Genomic DNA, 17,146 nt, shown 5'->3' on the forward strand with positions numbered 1-17,146 from the left:
CCCCAATAAATGACTTCTTGAATAACCAGAAACCCAGAGTTTGTGAATAGTCAATCCTAGCCACCGGGCTGATAGCTCAATCAAAAGACTTAACAATTTATTTATAAGAAGACAAACAACAAAACAAAGTTAAAGCAATCTGATTAACGTATAAGACTTAAATTCAATCCCCTTTAATTCTCATCCCATTCTCACACGAAGACAGAAAAAAGGCACAGTTAGGGAATAAATGAAAAGGGAAAAATAAATGAGATGTAACTGACCAATTCACTTAAGCAGCCTCCATGATCCATAACATCACCCACGTATTGCATAATATCTTGCTTGGCTTCTAACAATACCTATGCATGCAATTATCTTCCAGTAGGCTTTGAGGAATATTCATTTAATTCTTATATCTGAGAATCTATTCTCCAACTTTTTAATAAGTCAATAGTGACAGGACTACCAGAGAGCAATCAAACCTCCATCCTGTAGCTTGACAGGCACAATCTTTCTGACCCAAACATTGTGCCCAAAAAAGTTCAAACTCTGGCCTCTCCCTAAGAAACTGTCCGTATACCCACGAGATCCCAGTTGACATTCAATATCTACCATCTTCTTGAGCATAAGGCCTCTCCAGAACATCTATGGAACACTTTTTAACAGAAAACAACGTGCATTTAATTTTCAAGCCAGGCCTCAAATCAAATAACAGCTTTTTTTTCCTCTTTTTTTCCTTTTTTTTAAACGCAAGCTGTTACTCGCAGTCCAAAGGTCGCCTTCAGCTCTCAGCTCACAGTTAAGAGGTCCAAGCCAAAAGTTATAAAGAAAAGACAATGTAAAGATCAATAAAGCTTCAAACAGAATAAAAATAGAAGCTCTGAAATATTCGCCATTTGCCTTCAGTGTCAGTTGCATCTCTATTAAATTTACTTAACCAGCATGTCCAATTTGAGTCTTCAGCCATTTTGATTTATTTTTAATTTGAAGTTAACAGTATGGGATGGCTATAACGTATCTTGTTTCCAAATATTGCCCCTTTGAATACCTGAATATTTAAACTGTTAAGCGAAGTATGATTTTTCCCTTTCCTTGGAAATATTATTTCAATCTTTTCCATCACCACATTCTCATTTTGACTGATGCTTAGCACTTTACCCACCAAAATCCTTTCTGCCTCACTGACTACTTGCGGTCAAGTGCATTCTTTTCACTGAACTTCTTCATATTTCTGTGCACTAACGAATCCATTCTGCAATTTCCTGAATTCTTCCTCGTGAAATTTTCCATGTCCTCTAATTTAGAACATCAGCCAAAAATTATCTTGTGTTCTGGTGAATCCTGGATCCAGAAATTTGAGATCAGTGTTAGCAAGTTATGTTTTAAATGTATTCATCGTCACAGAGTTTAATAAGTTCACGTCTATAAATATTTGGTACCAAACCATAAAGTTGGAGATTTACATTTAGATTTAGAAATAGAAGAGACTACATCCTTCACCAACTCTTGCTGGATGAAGTAATTATGGTAAGATTCTGGAATACCTACTGCAATATTACATGCTTAACATTGAAACATTGCACAAAATATTTCACCACACAAGACTTTTCTTTAAGTGCAACCTTGCTTATTATCATAATCCAGTGTAGCTTAAACTTCATGATTGTTGTACTAAGAGGGAAACATTAAAAGTTTCGACTATCCGTATGTATCCAATTAACCCCATGTCATTTGGTGATAAAAATTCACTGGATGTATTATTAAATAAAGTTGGGGGAAAATATATTAACTTGCTTGGAGCCTACTGTAAACATTTGCAAAAGAAAGAACTTGCATTTATTTCTAACCTTTCACAATACCAGTTCTCTGTCAACAAGATAAAATCACTGTAACTGAAATGCAATGGATAGTTTACACTCATTGAGGTCCCACAGTAGTTGCTTATAATGGGAAGAGTACATCCAAAACAAAACTTTTATTGTTAGAACAATCTTGCATGTGCTAATAGCTACACTAACAATCAATTTGACATAAGCAAAGAAGCTTTAAATATGGCTCATTTACACTTGCTAGAAGCAACATGCAATCACACACAGTGACCCGTTCCAGCCTGAGAACTGGAATACCTTCAAGCTTTGTGTCTTTTTGATTTACCAATATATTTGGGAAGCCTGTTTTGAAGAGAGATTGTAAAGGCAGAGGTGCTAAAGACTATGGATGGGGAGCTAGAAAGTTAAAACAGTTTAACAATGGAAGGGGAGTGGCCAGTTCTCCCAGTTCAGTGTACTTTAGTTTGTTTTTTTAGCTGTGGCAGTCACAAGATGTTTTGTTGCAAGCTTCAGTAAAGGATTCTTAACTGACTTTCTCTGAAATCTTTCTGAATGTTGTTCCCTCCTGTCTGTAAGAATCTGTGTTTGAACTCACCTTTTTGTTAAGGGGTGTGTTGCTCGGATGTTACTATTGTGGAGCAGTTAATTATTTAACAATTAAGTTTTCTAATAGTTAAGTTATTCCAAATTCTGCTTTCTTTTGTTCAGATTTCAACTGTAGTGTTTAAATCATTTTCTGTTTTGCTTTAGGCCAAGTGGTTTGACCCAGTTGGATCACACTTGGAACATACACTTCACATATGTCTTTAAAATAAAGAAAAGTTAGCATCTAGGATAACTTAAAATATTTTCAGGGGGCTCTGGCCTGGTCCATACATCCTCTTGCTGAGATATTTGTATCATTAGCAGCCATGTGTAAGGTAGCGGAAGATTGGAGGCTGTCTAATGTGGTGCCATTATCTAAGAAAGGCTGTCAGGAAAAGCCAGGGAGCTATAGACCAGTGAGCCTGACGTCAGTGGTGGGTAAGTTGTTGAAGGGGATTCTGAGGGACAGGATTTACATACATTTGGAAAGGCACAGACTGAATAGGGATAGTCAACATGGCTTTGTGTGTGGGAAATCGTGTCTCACTAACTTAATTGAGTTATTTGAAAAAGGTGACAAAGAAGATTGATTAAGACAGAGTGATAGACATTGTCTATATGGACTTCAACAAAGTGCTTAACAAGATTCCACATGGTAGACTGGTTGGCCAGGTTAGATCACATGGAAGCCAGGGGAGCTAGCCAATTCAATACAAAATTGGCTTGAAGGTAGGAGACAGAGGGTGGTGGTAGAGGATTTCTTTTCAGACTGTATATCTGTGACCAGCAGTGTGCCACAAGGATTGGTGCTGGGTCCTGTAGTGATTGTAACAAGGGCAGCCAGGTGGACCTAATAGATTATAAGTTCCCTGATTGAGGCTGTTAATGTGATCCAGTCAGGGAGCCCCAGCTGACAGATATAAACAGGAGTGTTTGGACTGTCCTAGAGATGGCTAGAAGCTGTATCAGAGTGGACCGAGAGCCAGAAGGAGCATGGTGCACACAGAGAGCAGGTAGGGGCCCAGGGACTAGCTGCCTTAGAGCGGCTGGAAGGTGGAAGGGATGGGTGAGTTCTGCATTGTTTGCATTGTTTCTTATCTAATTGGACTAGACTGTCTTGTATGTATTTGTGACTGTTACTGTTTTGTGATGACTGAAAGTGGGATTTGAAGTTTGTCCTCATTTCCCTGAAAACTGGTTGAACGGTGGGGTTTGGGGTCTGGCTTTGCTGCTCCTCTCCCTTATAAATTGCTGTTTCTCTGTATACAGCTGATAATGTTAATTGGTTGTAAAATGGATTGTTTAATAATTTTTTTAAAAAACAGGAGATTCAGAATCTCCTCAGTTTAGAGAAATGGTAAAAAAACAGGAGTGTTAAAAGTTCTGTTCATCTCTGAAAGCTGGCTCTGAGGAATCTGGATCAGTATCAAGTATTTTCCACCTGTAAATAAAGGGTTATTTGATAATGGTATGCTGGCCTTTGTGGAGTTATTTTAGGTGGTGCATGTATGGAATGAGCTGCCAGAGGAAATGGTGGAGATGAGTACATTAACAACATATAAAAGGCATCTGGATGGGTGTAGGAATAGGAAGGGTTCAGAAGATAGAACATAGAAAATAGAAAAGCACAGAACAGGCCCTTTGGTCCACAATGTTGTGCCGAAGTTTAATCCTAATGTAAAATATAGTAACTTAATCTATGCACCCCTCAATTCACTGCTCTCCATGTGCATGTCTAGCAGTCGCTTAAATATCCCCAACCTGCTTCCGCCACCACAGCTGGCAACGCATTCCATACATTCACAACTCTCTGCATAAAGAACCTACCTCTGATGTCTCCTTTATACCTTCCTCCTAATATCTTCAAACTATGACTCCTCATACCATTTAATCCTGGCATGGGTAAAAGTCTCTGGCTATTGACTCTATCTATTCCACTCATTATTGGGTGTCCAACTCAATCAGGTCTTCTCTCTTCCTCCTTCACTCCAGAGAGATAAGTCCAAGCTTATTCAACCTTTCTTCATAAGGCAAGCCCTCCAGTCCAGGCAGCATCCTGGTAAACCTTCTTTGCACCCTCTCCAAAGCCTCTGTATCTTTCCTATAGGAGGGCAACCAGAACTGGACACAATATTCCAAGTGTGGTCTCTTTAGGGACTTGTAGAGCTGCAGCAAAACCTCGCGGCCCTTAAACTCGATGAAAGCCAAAACACCATATGCTTTCTTAATAACCCTATCCACTTGGGTGGCAACTTTGAGGGATCTATGTACTTGCACACCCAGATCCCTCTGTTCCTCCACACTACCAAAAATCCTGTCTTTAATCCTATATTCAGCATTTGAGTTCGACCTTCCAAAATGCATCACTTCACATTTATCCAGGTTGAACTCCATCTGCCATTTCTCAGCCCAGTTCTGCATCCTGTCAATGTCACGTTGCAGCATGCAGTAACCCTCTATAATATCGACAACACCACCAACCTTTGTGTCATCTGCAAATTTACTAACCCACCCCTCAACCTCCTCATCCAAGTCATTTATAAAAGCTACAAAGAGCAGAGGCCCAAGAACAGAGCCCTGCAGAACCCCACTCAACACTGACCTCCAGGCAGAGTACCTTCCATGTACAACCACTCTCTGCCTTTTGTCAGCCAGTCAATTCTGAATCCAGATAGCCAAATCTCCCTGTATCCCATACTTCCTGACTTTATGAATGAGCCTACCATGGGGAACCCTATCAAATGCCTTGCTGAAGGCCATATACACTACATCCACTGCTCGACCGTTGTAAACCTGTCTTGACACCTCCTCAAATAACTCAATAAGGTGTATGAGGCATGACCTGCCCCTCACAAATCCATGCTGACTGCCTATAATCATACTATGTTTGCCAAATAGTCATAAATCCTATCCCTCAGAATTCTTTCCAAAACTTTGCTAACCACAAACGTAAGACTGACTGCTCTGTAATTGCCAGTGATTTCCCTATTACCCTTCTTGAAAAGAGGAACAACATTCGCCTCCTTCCAATCCTCCGATACAATTCCTGTGGAGAGTGAGGAGGCAAATATCCTCGCCAGCGGCTTAGCAACCTCCTTTCTCGCTTTGCGGAGCAGTCTAGGATAAATCTGGTCTGGCCCTGAGGACTTATCAATCTTAATGTTTTCCAAAATTTCTAGCACATCAACTTCATCAATCTTGACCTGGTCAAGACTGTATCCCAGCTCCTCTAAGTTTTCATTTACAACAAGTTTAGAGGAACATGGGCCAAATACTGACAAATGGGACTAGGTCAGATTGGGATGTCTGTTTGGCATGGATGAGTTGGACTGAATGGTCTGTTTCTATGTGTATGATTCTGTGTCTGTAACTTTATTAGGTCATACAGCCCAAACATTCTGTTCAACCATTCAAATAGACCATGCCTTTAATTCATTTTATGTCTTTGTTTAACAATGACTTATTGATCCCAGTCTTGAATATCACTGAATCTATGATTTTTTAAAAATCTTTTTAAATACATCTGTCAGAACACTGCTTAAAGTTCTAATTTCAGGGGAGATTGAGCCAGGTTTCTGACAGTGCAATACTCTTTTAGAAATGGAGTGTCTACCTAAATTATCACCTCAAATGACTTTACTAAAGCTGAAGCCACAGCTTTATCACCTACAGATGATCTTTGGAATGGTCTCCAACTGAACCCTGATGGGACCAGCGAATATATAAGAAACCCAGGTCTTGCTCAATACAATGTGGTGTGCTTCAGTTTCTGGGTGTTTTGAATGGTACTCCATTATTTGCAATCATCAGCAAACATCCTTTCTGACATTAGATTGGTGGAAGTTAATTGATGAGCAGTTAAATATATTGAGTCTAATGTACTACTGCTGCAGGAGTTCTTCAGGATAATGTCCTGAGGTTGAGATTATTGGCCCACTATAATGATAACCATCTTCCTTTTTGATAGCTATGACCATAACTAGTGGAAAGTTCACCCATCTGTTTTCCATTGATCACATTTGAATAAATATTACCTTGGAGTCATTCACACTCCACCTGTTGAATTCAGTTCTTTTGTCTGTGACTAAGACTGTAATTAGGTTTGGAGTTGAGTGATTCTGTCAGAACCCAAACCAAATAATACAAGCAGGTTATCGTGTGTAAGTCTTGCTTGATCAAACTGTTGATCACACCTTTCATTACTCTGCTGTTGTTCAAGGGTAGGCAGAGGGAGCAGTAAAAGGCAGGATTGGATTTGTCCAGCATTTTGTGGACAGGACTCCTTTGGGAAATTTTCCACATTGTCAGGTAGAAACAATTTGCTGTATAAAGTACCTTCAACTGTTTCTTGATGTTATGTAGAGTGAACTAAAATTGTTGCGTAATGCCAAGAATCACAGGAGGAGACTAAGATGTTCACTAGCTACTTCTGGATGAGAATGTTTTCTTTTAAACAGATGTGTTAGGTTCTTTCATCACTGAGAATGGAGACATTTTTCGTGTCTCCTTCACTATGAAGTTGTTTAATTGTTGGCAACCATTTACGACTGGATAATTGCAGAGCTTTGATCTCATCCATTTGTTCTAGGATTGCCTGTTCTCTCTAGTGCCACACAAATATTTAAACAAGCAAAAATCACTTAAAGTAGTGACATAGGTTAATATTGAATAAAACAAGCTCAGCAACTAAAATTTATTTCTAGAGGAATGGAACTGGAAAGTAGAGAAGTTATGATAAACGTGTATTGGGCCTCAGTTGAACTGTACTTTGAAAACTATTCACCATATCATGGAATAAATATTGAAGCACTGGGGAGAGTATAGAAAAAAAATTGCAATGATAATGCCAGAAGTGTGAGGTCTGCTTTTATCTTGCAAAGGGACACCTGTGGGTGACCTAGGAAAGGGCATCAACATGATGAACAATTATGCTTGAGTGATCAAAGATAGATTACTTCCAGTTATGAGGAGCCAACTGATGAGTGGCAGAAGCCTTCGAAGGATAGATATTGGGAGAGAGAGTATACTTTCCAACCACAGCTGATGAATTCATTACACAAACTCCTGACTGAGGCCAAGGATGGAGGCAATGCAGTCCATTCTTTCACCAGAGCCATGGAGCTGCAGACAATGGGACTCCTCAAGAGCCTGATGCTTGGATAAATGCGGGGAGCCCTGCAGTACACTCTAGATACAGTGTGCCACATAATAATTGCATTCTGCACATCTAGAGCAGGCCAAAAGGAGATGTGGTGGATGGTGAAGAGCTGGGACAATGTCAGCAGTCTTCTGAGAGGGAAGATGAGGATATTGCATCCTTTGAGCGACTTGTGTTTTCAGAGGTGGAGGAGTGGGTGTTGGCTGGAGGGGCTTATTTTTTCAGAGTGTGCAGATGCTGTTTGTGCCTACAGAAGACAAGAGGGGGAATGAGTTGGAAAATGAGAAAGAAGATCGGGCATTGACAGAGGTGGTAATGGGAGAGCAGTGCAATACTTGGCAATGAACTTTACTTGGTTTCTGGGACATGGAGGACTGGCATCACCTCAGGGTGGAGTGGTCCCTGTCTTCACCCACTAGACAAAGGAGTGTTCAGCACTCCATCAGATATCATGGCCCTTTCAGTCCTATTGTAGGAATGATTTCTCCTGCAGTGAGACAAAGGGAAGGACGAGTGAGACGAAAGAGGCTGGCACAGTGTTGGTGCTGGGAGGAAAAGTGGCTGAATAGAAAGCACAGCGGATAGGAAGGCTGTGAGAGTGATTGAAGGAAACAACTGCTTACAACAGTGGAAGTGGTAGGTCATGAGCTGTGGTGAGACATCAGGCAGAGTTAGACTGAGTGTGAGGTAGCAGAGAGAAGATAGTGGCACTTACCTTTGCAGAGCGCAAAAGGTCAGTAACCTTGTGGCATTTCAAGCCATTCCTCTGGATCATGGACAGTGCATTGACCCAGTGACAACCTAGGCTGGAGTGCTGTGGTCTCCTTTGGAAGTCCTGAGGAAGGAGGACAAGTCTTCTTGTCCACAACACCCTCCATATGCAGGTCCCTTTCACAAATTTGCCTCTCAGCCATTTTTGGGGTAACTTCGCACATTGCAACTGAAGGGCTATTCCTGGCTTGTAGTGTTGAACTGGTATACAGCTTGGCTTTAAATATGGTTCCTGCAGCAAGAGACCAAGAAGGTCAGGCAGCAGTGAGCACATCCACCGTGAGAGAGCACAAGTTAGCACAAAAGCATTGCCGCAGAGGCATAGTGCATACTTAATGAGGTGAGCAGTGTGAAGTTCCACAGGAAAACTTGCTACAGCTCATGGAGAGAAAACCTCCATGGAACCCCCCAAAATTGACCCAACTACATTTTAGGGAAATTCAACAGTATGTTTAATATTGTGATTTAGATCTTGTCAATTTCTTTTACATTAAGATAGTTTTTCTTAATTTTTTCCTTCATGTAATGTAATTTTTTTTTCTGTTATTAAAGGAAATCTGCATTCTCATATAAATGTCATAATAACTAATTGCCAAGTTAGCTAACTGAACAAAATGGTATGCTTTGCTCTATAAGGCAGATTTCCTTTCGGGAACACAGCTGTGCAGAAGTGCCTTTAGCTGAGAAAGTAAGAGTATTAAATAAGATTTCATTATTCATAACTAACCTCATGGAGTTTTGCTTTTTGTTTAGGTTCTACCATGAATTATAGAACACACTACCATCTCTCCTTCACCTGTTGTCATTTAAACTCTTCTGACTTTGAATGAGATTTATGTGAATCCATGCCTTTCTATTTAAGGGTGAAAATTCTTGATTATAAAGCACATATAGGCTTTCAAATATTTTCTATGCCTTATGTTGGAAAGTTGATTGTATTTTTTGATAAATATACCACTGGGACCACATAGTCAAACTTCAGTCAGCTGTAAGTAATGTTTGCTCAGTCAAGGCTGTCTATCGGATAATACAGTGACATTTGCTCCTGTGTGTAACTTGAAATTCACAAACATCCAATGATATAAAAGCCTGCATGCCAAAATGATTGATCTTGATCAATTGAGGAAAACTTTGAGGCTTGTCTTCTGTTGATCTATCCCATTGATCTGTGCATGTGTGTAATTCTTCAGTCATTGGTTTTCATTGGCTGTGACCTGTTTTGGCACAGTTTCTGAAAGTAACTTGCTTGCTTACAATAAAGCATTTGGTTTTAAATGCCAGGTACTGCACATGCCTGTGAGGTCTCTTTGCTCCACAGTACTGGCATGGACTTTTAATCTCTGTGGTCGGTCCTGCCCAGTGCTTTAGCTTATTCAGTATGTCTTTTGTTGTTTTAGTACCTTTAGAAATGAATAGATCCTATTGATCTCCTGTACCATGTATACCTTCTCCCCCTAGGATTGATCAGTTTTGCTTCCAGACTTTGTCTTCACTCATGAACTGAATAGCTTTATCTAGAGTTAGGCCTTCTTTGGACTGTAACAATTCTGACTAAGACTCATCAATAAAACTTTCAATAATCTAGTTCCATATGAATTCAGGCTTTATTTTATCCTAAGTCATGTCTCTCAACTTGCATGTTGAGATGATTAATTAAATAATTGCTGGATTCACCCAATGGAAAACTGGACAAGACAGATCCCAGAGTCAAATTTAGCTTCATAAATCATATGTTTAATGTCTGCAGTGTGGGTACCATGTTGGTCAGTCACTGAACATATTTACCTGAGGATGCCAATGTTGTTTACATCAAATAGCACAAGTTTATTATATAGAGAAAACAAACAATATGACAATTCAGAAAGATCTTAACATAAGCAACAATTAGATTCAACCATTTACCCAGCAATATCCTTCATAGTCACTTAATCTCATTGAAATATCCTTCCGATCTTAACGTTTGAATTTCTTATTCACATGACCCTGTCCAGCCTTTTTCGATGCACTCACAGACATGGATTTGCTGGCTGGCCGACATATATTGCCCATCGCTATTCACCCTGAAAGTCAAATTTCCTCTAACTGTTGAAGCAATGTGAGATTTTTACCAAATGTCAGAGCCTAGAAACATCTATAACCTAAACCCTCGCAGACTGGAAACTTCTACAAATGAGAAAAGCCTCACAGCATTGAGCCACAAGTTAAACAATTGCCCTTCTATGAGGACAAGTTCTCTTCTTCTGAGCTTAACTTAGTAGTGGCCCCTGACCATCTGTTTCTGTATCATTGAAACTCAACTGTGTAAACATTCAGCAATTAATTCCCCAGGTAGCTGATTGAGACTTTTAATTTAAGTCACATGCTTTTTTTTGGATAAACTGACTGGTTCATTGTTCAAATTGACTTTCTGATCTTTGTTTAAAAGAAACTGCACCAAACTGATAATTAAAATCTGTTTTTCCTTCTGGAAATAAAATTCCTTTTGGAATAAAATTTCCTGAATATTAATAATATTACTACAAGCCAATACAATAATAATTGTATTACTGCAACTGCTTACAGATTGCATGAGGCCTGCTTTGATTACGGCAGAAACTGTTAGGAACATACTAAGCTTAGGTCTGTCTCTGATCAACTCCTTTTCTCTGATCATAAACTGTGACATGGACACAGTGTGCAATGCTTACAGCATTGAATTAAATGTTAACTCTTTCAGACCAGTATGCTACAAGTTCTGTTTTACCTAAAAATCAAAATGAAGTTATAATTAAGCATCCAGTAGAACTTCTTTATCATAATTCCAGATTACACATAAACCTGTGCAGTTCAAGAGAGGTTCCCCAGTATCTGCAGTGGTACTGAATGCGGGGGAGATCGAATTTACCATCTGGAGAGAGCTTGGTCTTGGAGGCAGCGCTGGCAATGACATTGTGGCTTTATCAGATCTGGAGCATGGTAGCAGAGGGGAGCCCGGAATGGGGACTATGGTGGTCGGCAGAATTAAATCTTGTTGCGTAGCAGCGGCTGGAGGCCTGGATCATGATTTTGACAGTTGGAGGTTGAACCCAATGAGGGAAGAGTGAGCTGAGCTCAGTGGTGTGGGAGGTTCTCATGACAACGGTGTCAGCTGAGAGAACAAGCTGCCTAAGGTCTCCCAGAGAGCGGGCCAAAGTGGAGGAGATCGAGCCCACTTAGGAAAGACTGTGGAATTTTGAACTTTATTTCTGTAGTTTCTACTTTATATTAAGAGGGACTAGAATGTTTAACTTTGAATTTTTTTTTTACTTTGTACCTAAAGGTTTGTACCTCTGTTTCTTCATACCTATGATGGCACCGTGAATGATGATATTGTGGACTTCTCACAGTACTCAACTACTTGACAATAAAATCTAATTCTAACTGCAACTGACTGAGTTACCTTCTGATTGCAACCCCAATTGTCTTAATTGTCCTTTTAAAAACTTAATTTTACTTTGTTCTGGGATTGACTTAGGTGCTATGTTGATAGGATCTTATCTATAGATTCCTCTTGCTACAAAATTTTATGTTTAGTTCTTTGCCTACCCCATGGGGTAAGCCAGCCCTTATGGTATCCACCTTGCACTAATTTTTCCATTCCAACTAGAATTGTTTTTTTTAAACCAATTGTTCACTAAATCAATCCTAGGTCTCTAGGCCAAACCTGGAGATATTCAGGTTTTCCTTTGAGTAGTTGGAAACATTCCAGCCCAAAGCCTGTCTTATTTGTGAAAGAAACTTGCAACACTCAGACCATTTACTTTGAACAATCTTTTGGTCTTGCAAAACATTCAAGAACATAAAATTTGGTCATTTCATAAGTTTGGGTAAGTTACAGCAAACTGTACAGAAGTCTGTATTCACCCCTTAGTCAATCATACCATGTGTTCTGATAGACCATACATTAGTTATATAGCTATTAATGTTTTCATCACTACATTGTCAGACTGCCATAGTACTCTTCCATATAATAGTGCAGATTGTTTCTCTTATTTTTTTCTTCCCATAAAATATTTCAACAGAATACTTTGAGGAAATTTGGACATTGAGGATCTCCTTTGCTATATCTATTACAAGAATGTCCAATTTTCTGTCTGTTTAAATGAATGGCAGAAAACTGAGTGGTTTTCTTTTAAGTGACAGATTTACCTGCCTAATTCAAATGATTAATTACACTCAAATTGTACTAAAAGAAAATCTGCCCCAATATCAGTATATTTTGATTTACTAGTTTTGCACAGTACACCATGTATCAATAATTCTGACGCAGAAACATAGAGAATAGGATCAGGATTAGCCCATTTGACCTTTCAAGATGTTCTGCCATTCAAGATGATCATAGCTTAACATCCAACACCATGTCCTGTTCCTGCTTTCTCCTTTTTATTCCTTTAGCTCTAAGAATTAAATCTAACTCCTTGAAAACCTCCTATGTTTTGGGCTCAATCATTTACTACTCCCTAGGTGAAGACATTTCTCATCTCAGTCCAAAATAATTAACACCACATCCTTAAACTATGATCCCTGGTTCTGCACTCACTGGTCATCAGGCACCTCCTTCCATTATTTATTCTGTCCAGTCTTAGTGAAATTTTATATGCATCTGAGATGCCCCCTCATTCTTCTAAATTGTAGTGAATATTGTACTAACCACCTAGGCTTTCTTCACACATCAGTCCTGCCATCGCAGGAATCAGTCTGGTAAAGCTTTGATGCGCTCCCTCTACAGCCAGAACATGTTTCCCCAAATAAGAAGACCAAAATTGTACAGGATGCTCAAGGTATGGTCTCATCAAGGCCTTACACAGTCGCAACATAGCCCTGCTCCTATACTCAAATCAAAGAATGGTTGAATCACTGCTGTGCACAGATAGAAGCCATTCAGCCCATCAAGTCTGCACCATCCCTCTGAAGAACATCGCCTGAGACCCAACTCCCCCATTCTATTCCTATAACTCTGCACTTACAATGGCTATTCCACCTAACCTGCACATCCCTGGATAATATGGAACAACTTAGATTGGCCAGGTCACACTGAAACATCTCTGTACCCTACTCGCAGTTCACCTTTCTACCTAACTTTGTATCATCTACAATGTGAAAATATTATATTTAGTTCCCTCATCTGAATCACTAATAAATATTGTGAATAGCTAGGGTCCAAGCACTGACCCTGCTAATCACTGGCTGCCACTTAGGAAGTGATCCATTTGTTCCTACTCCTTTTTTCCAGTCTACCAACCAATTCTCTATCCAGGTCTATACACTATCCCAGTCCCATATGCTGGTATTTTACATAATCCCTTATGTGGGACTTCATCAAAAGCTGTCTGAAAGTTCAAGTAAACCACATCCACTGGCTCCCCCTTATCAACTCTACTAGGTACATTCTTGGAAAATTTGTTATGTATGATTTTCCTATCATAAAACCATACTGACTCCGTCTGATCCTTTCACTGTTTATCAAATGCTCTGCTATTAAATATTTTAGAAAGGATTCTAGCATTTTTCCAATGGCTTCAGGCTAACAGACCTTTTCAAGTTCTACTAATCATAAAAGAAAATTTCCTAAAAATAATCTTGATGTTGAGGAGCTGGTGTTGGATTGTAGTGGACAAAGTTAAAAATCACGCAACACCAGTTTATAGTCCAAGAGGTTTATATGGAAGTACCAAATGTGCTTCCAAACAAACCTGTTGGACTATAACCTGGTGTTGTGTGATTTTTTAAAAATAATCAGGCAAACACTATTTGAAATGAACTGAAGATTCCAAAAGAATTGAAATGGTTAATGAAGTATATTATTTGATACAAGAATTGTGGTATACTGTATTATTTAAGGTTTTACTAGATAGCAATAAAGTGTTTCAATTACTGTTGTTCAAGTGTTTCTGTGCAGTGTGCATATTAAGAAGAAAGCAGTATTTAACTTACCTAATTTCCTTTGACCAAATAATCATGCATAAGATCAGTTTCAATGTACCAAATGGAAAAATTCAAAATAAACTTTAGCTTATTAATCGCTTTTTAAAATAATACTGCTACTTCAAATAAGTAAAATTACTTAAAGGATGACAAAAATGCTATTAATTAGTATTTGCTCAGCAAACTGCTGCTTTATGAAAATTGAAATTAAATAATCAAGTATATTTTAATTCCAATGAAATGTAATTCTTTGTGGCTATTGTATCTTTGTTTATATACTCCCCGACAGAGTACATGAATCTCTTCTTTGAGCAAAGATTACATCTTTTCCTTCCATTAATTATAGCTTTTAGTGTTCTGTTGGCAATAAAACTTTAAAATTTTAGAAATAGCACAATCATATTAATATTTGGTGTGCAATGTTATTGACTCAGTCACAGATCTGACGCTATGTATTACCCAGTTCTAACTTTTTCTAAAGACATATTATCATTAAAAAGTTTATTGAAATTGTTTCATTGTTTTATATTCTCCACTGCCCAAAGCCATAACTAAAATGTTGAATATTGCAGCTATTTTTATTACAGATGGTAGAAATCTATAACATCAAAACAGCTAGATTTGCTTCACTTACTTTCAATAACAACATCTGTATTTTGTTTACAGGCACAACATGTCTGATTGCATTGCTGTCAGACAAAGAGCTAACTGTTGCAAATGTTGGAGATTCTCGTGGTGTACTGTGCGACAAAGAGGGGAATGCTGTTCCCCTTTCACATGACCATAAACCTTACCAGTTGAAGGAAAGAAAACGGATAAAAAGAGCAGGTAATGGGAAAGGGAAAAACTCATTTACTGTTTTCAAAAAGCTAAAATTAGTGCAAAATATCATAGGATGCATTCCCATTATCATTTTTGCTGCTGTTTAGCTGGGATGTTGTGTATTACTGTTGACATTTTCATGTTACCATGAGTTAATCCCTGCTCTTGAGTAATACAACCTAGTCAAATCCAATTTTGGCCCTTAGGTCTCATGACCATTGAAGTGACAAGCTGTGATGAGTCACAGACAGGTCACTAAGTCAAGTACAATTCACTTGGGCTAGTGTTATGTCGACAATGACCCATTGGTAAGTGAAGGTAAGAGAAACAGAGATGCAGAATATTTCTTCAAAGGTGAGAGATTAGAAGGTGATAATGTCCAAAGGAACCTAGGTATCTTTGTTTATAAGTTACTGAAAGCAAACATGCTAGTGCATCAAGTGATTCAGAAGACAAATACCTGTTGGCTTTCATCACAAGAAGATTTCAATGTAGTATCAAAGAAATCTTGCCTCAATTGTATAGAACACTAGTTAGGCCACACCTGGTGTATTGTGTATGATACTGGTCCTCTTGCCTATGGAAAGATATAGTTGTCAAAAAGGGAGGGCAGAGGAAGTTCAACATAGTGATGAGTTTGTGGGTCTGCCCTATGAAGAGAAATTGAGGAGACTGGACCTGTCTTTCTTGAGTTGAAAAGAATATGAGGCAATTGCAAAGAAGCTTGCAAAATTCTTGAAGAGATTAGAGTAATTTCAGAAGGGATGTTTACCATGATTGTGGGGTTCAGAATCAGGAGACAGTCTCAAAATAAAAGGGAAGTCACCCATGGCCAAATTTAGGTCCTCAGGGTGACAGTGAATCTTTGGATTTCTCTACCCTGGATGGCTGTCATTCAGTCATTAAGTTCAAAACAGTTGTTAGATTTCTGTTTATAATGATATCAGGGGAAATGGGAATAGCATGGGAAAATGGCATTGACGTGGATAATCAGCCATGATACAGAATGGCAGAGCAGGCATTAGCCCACTCCTGTTCCTATGAAGGACCAGGAAGGGGAGAAATTAACTTAGGAAGAAAATAGTGACTAAGGGAGATGGGTAGCTGTGACAATCAAGGAGGGCAGGAGGGCAATAATATTAGGGGAGGAGGAGCTGTGAGGAACATGAGTTCAGGTAATTGCATTTTAAAACCTTAATAATGTTAAACGCACAACAAACAGCGGAGGCTAATGAAAAATATATGAGGTCTTTGACTTAATAAACAGAGAAGTGGAATACAAAGCAGGAACCTACTGCTAATTCTTGATAGCACAACTGGGACCTACCCAGTGATTTATTATTTCAGTGCAGCACACTTTAATAAGGATGTCAAAACTTTAGAGAAGGTGCAGAGGACATTTAGGAAATGTGGGACTTCAGTTACATAAAGCGAATAGGAAAGCTTGGGTAGCTCTGCTTAGACCAGAGAGAGTTTTGGGAGATGTAATAAATAACAAAAGGGTCAATAACCAATATACACAGGTTTAATGTAACATAACCACAGATAAGACAAGGAGAAATTCTTTACCACAATATGTTGCTAAAGTCTGGAATGCACAATCTAAAAGGTGAGAGGTGGAGCTAATACAATAATAACTTCCAGGAGGCAACTGAAAAATACTGCAAGCGGAATATTTGTAGAGCAATGGGGAAGGGGCAGAAGAGTTAAGTTAATTGGATAGCTCTTTCCAAGAGTGAAATGGCCTTCAAGACTTGTTTCTGAGCTGTATTTTGTCTGTACATTTAAGGACTGTTTGATCATTGCATGCAGACCTGGACAGACAAATCTTACAGTGGGGTCCTAAGATGAGCATTAAACCCATTGCTTGGGAATAATCAAAGTCTATTATATATCTAAAACTTCGGCACTGCACAATGACTTTTTTAGCCTTTACCAATATGGCTGCTTGTATATTTGCATCTTGTAATGAGCTGTGCACTTTCAACCTGTTCAATAACTGAATTCAATAACACAAAATAAATTTATTTATAATTTATAAGAGGGTTTAAATATC

General features: G+C 38.8%; 1 protein-coding gene across 1 annotated transcript in view; it reads left to right on the forward strand.

Moving 5' to 3' along the window:
- ppm1lb (protein phosphatase, Mg2+/Mn2+ dependent, 1Lb) overlaps positions 1 to 17,146 on the forward strand; it is a 173,914-nt gene that overhangs the window by 146,711 nt on the left and 10,057 nt on the right. The window contains exon 3 of the mRNA XM_072572708.1: positions 14,935 to 15,096. Coding sequence (XP_072428809.1) covers positions 14,935 to 15,096 — 162 coding nt within the window. The remainder of the gene's footprint in view (positions 1 to 14,934; positions 15,097 to 17,146) is intronic.

Source organism: Chiloscyllium punctatum, chromosome 6 (assembly GCF_047496795.1).
Source record: "Chiloscyllium punctatum isolate Juve2018m chromosome 6, sChiPun1.3, whole genome shotgun sequence".
Classification (NCBI taxonomy): Eukaryota; Metazoa; Chordata; class Chondrichthyes; order Orectolobiformes; family Hemiscylliidae; genus Chiloscyllium; species Chiloscyllium punctatum.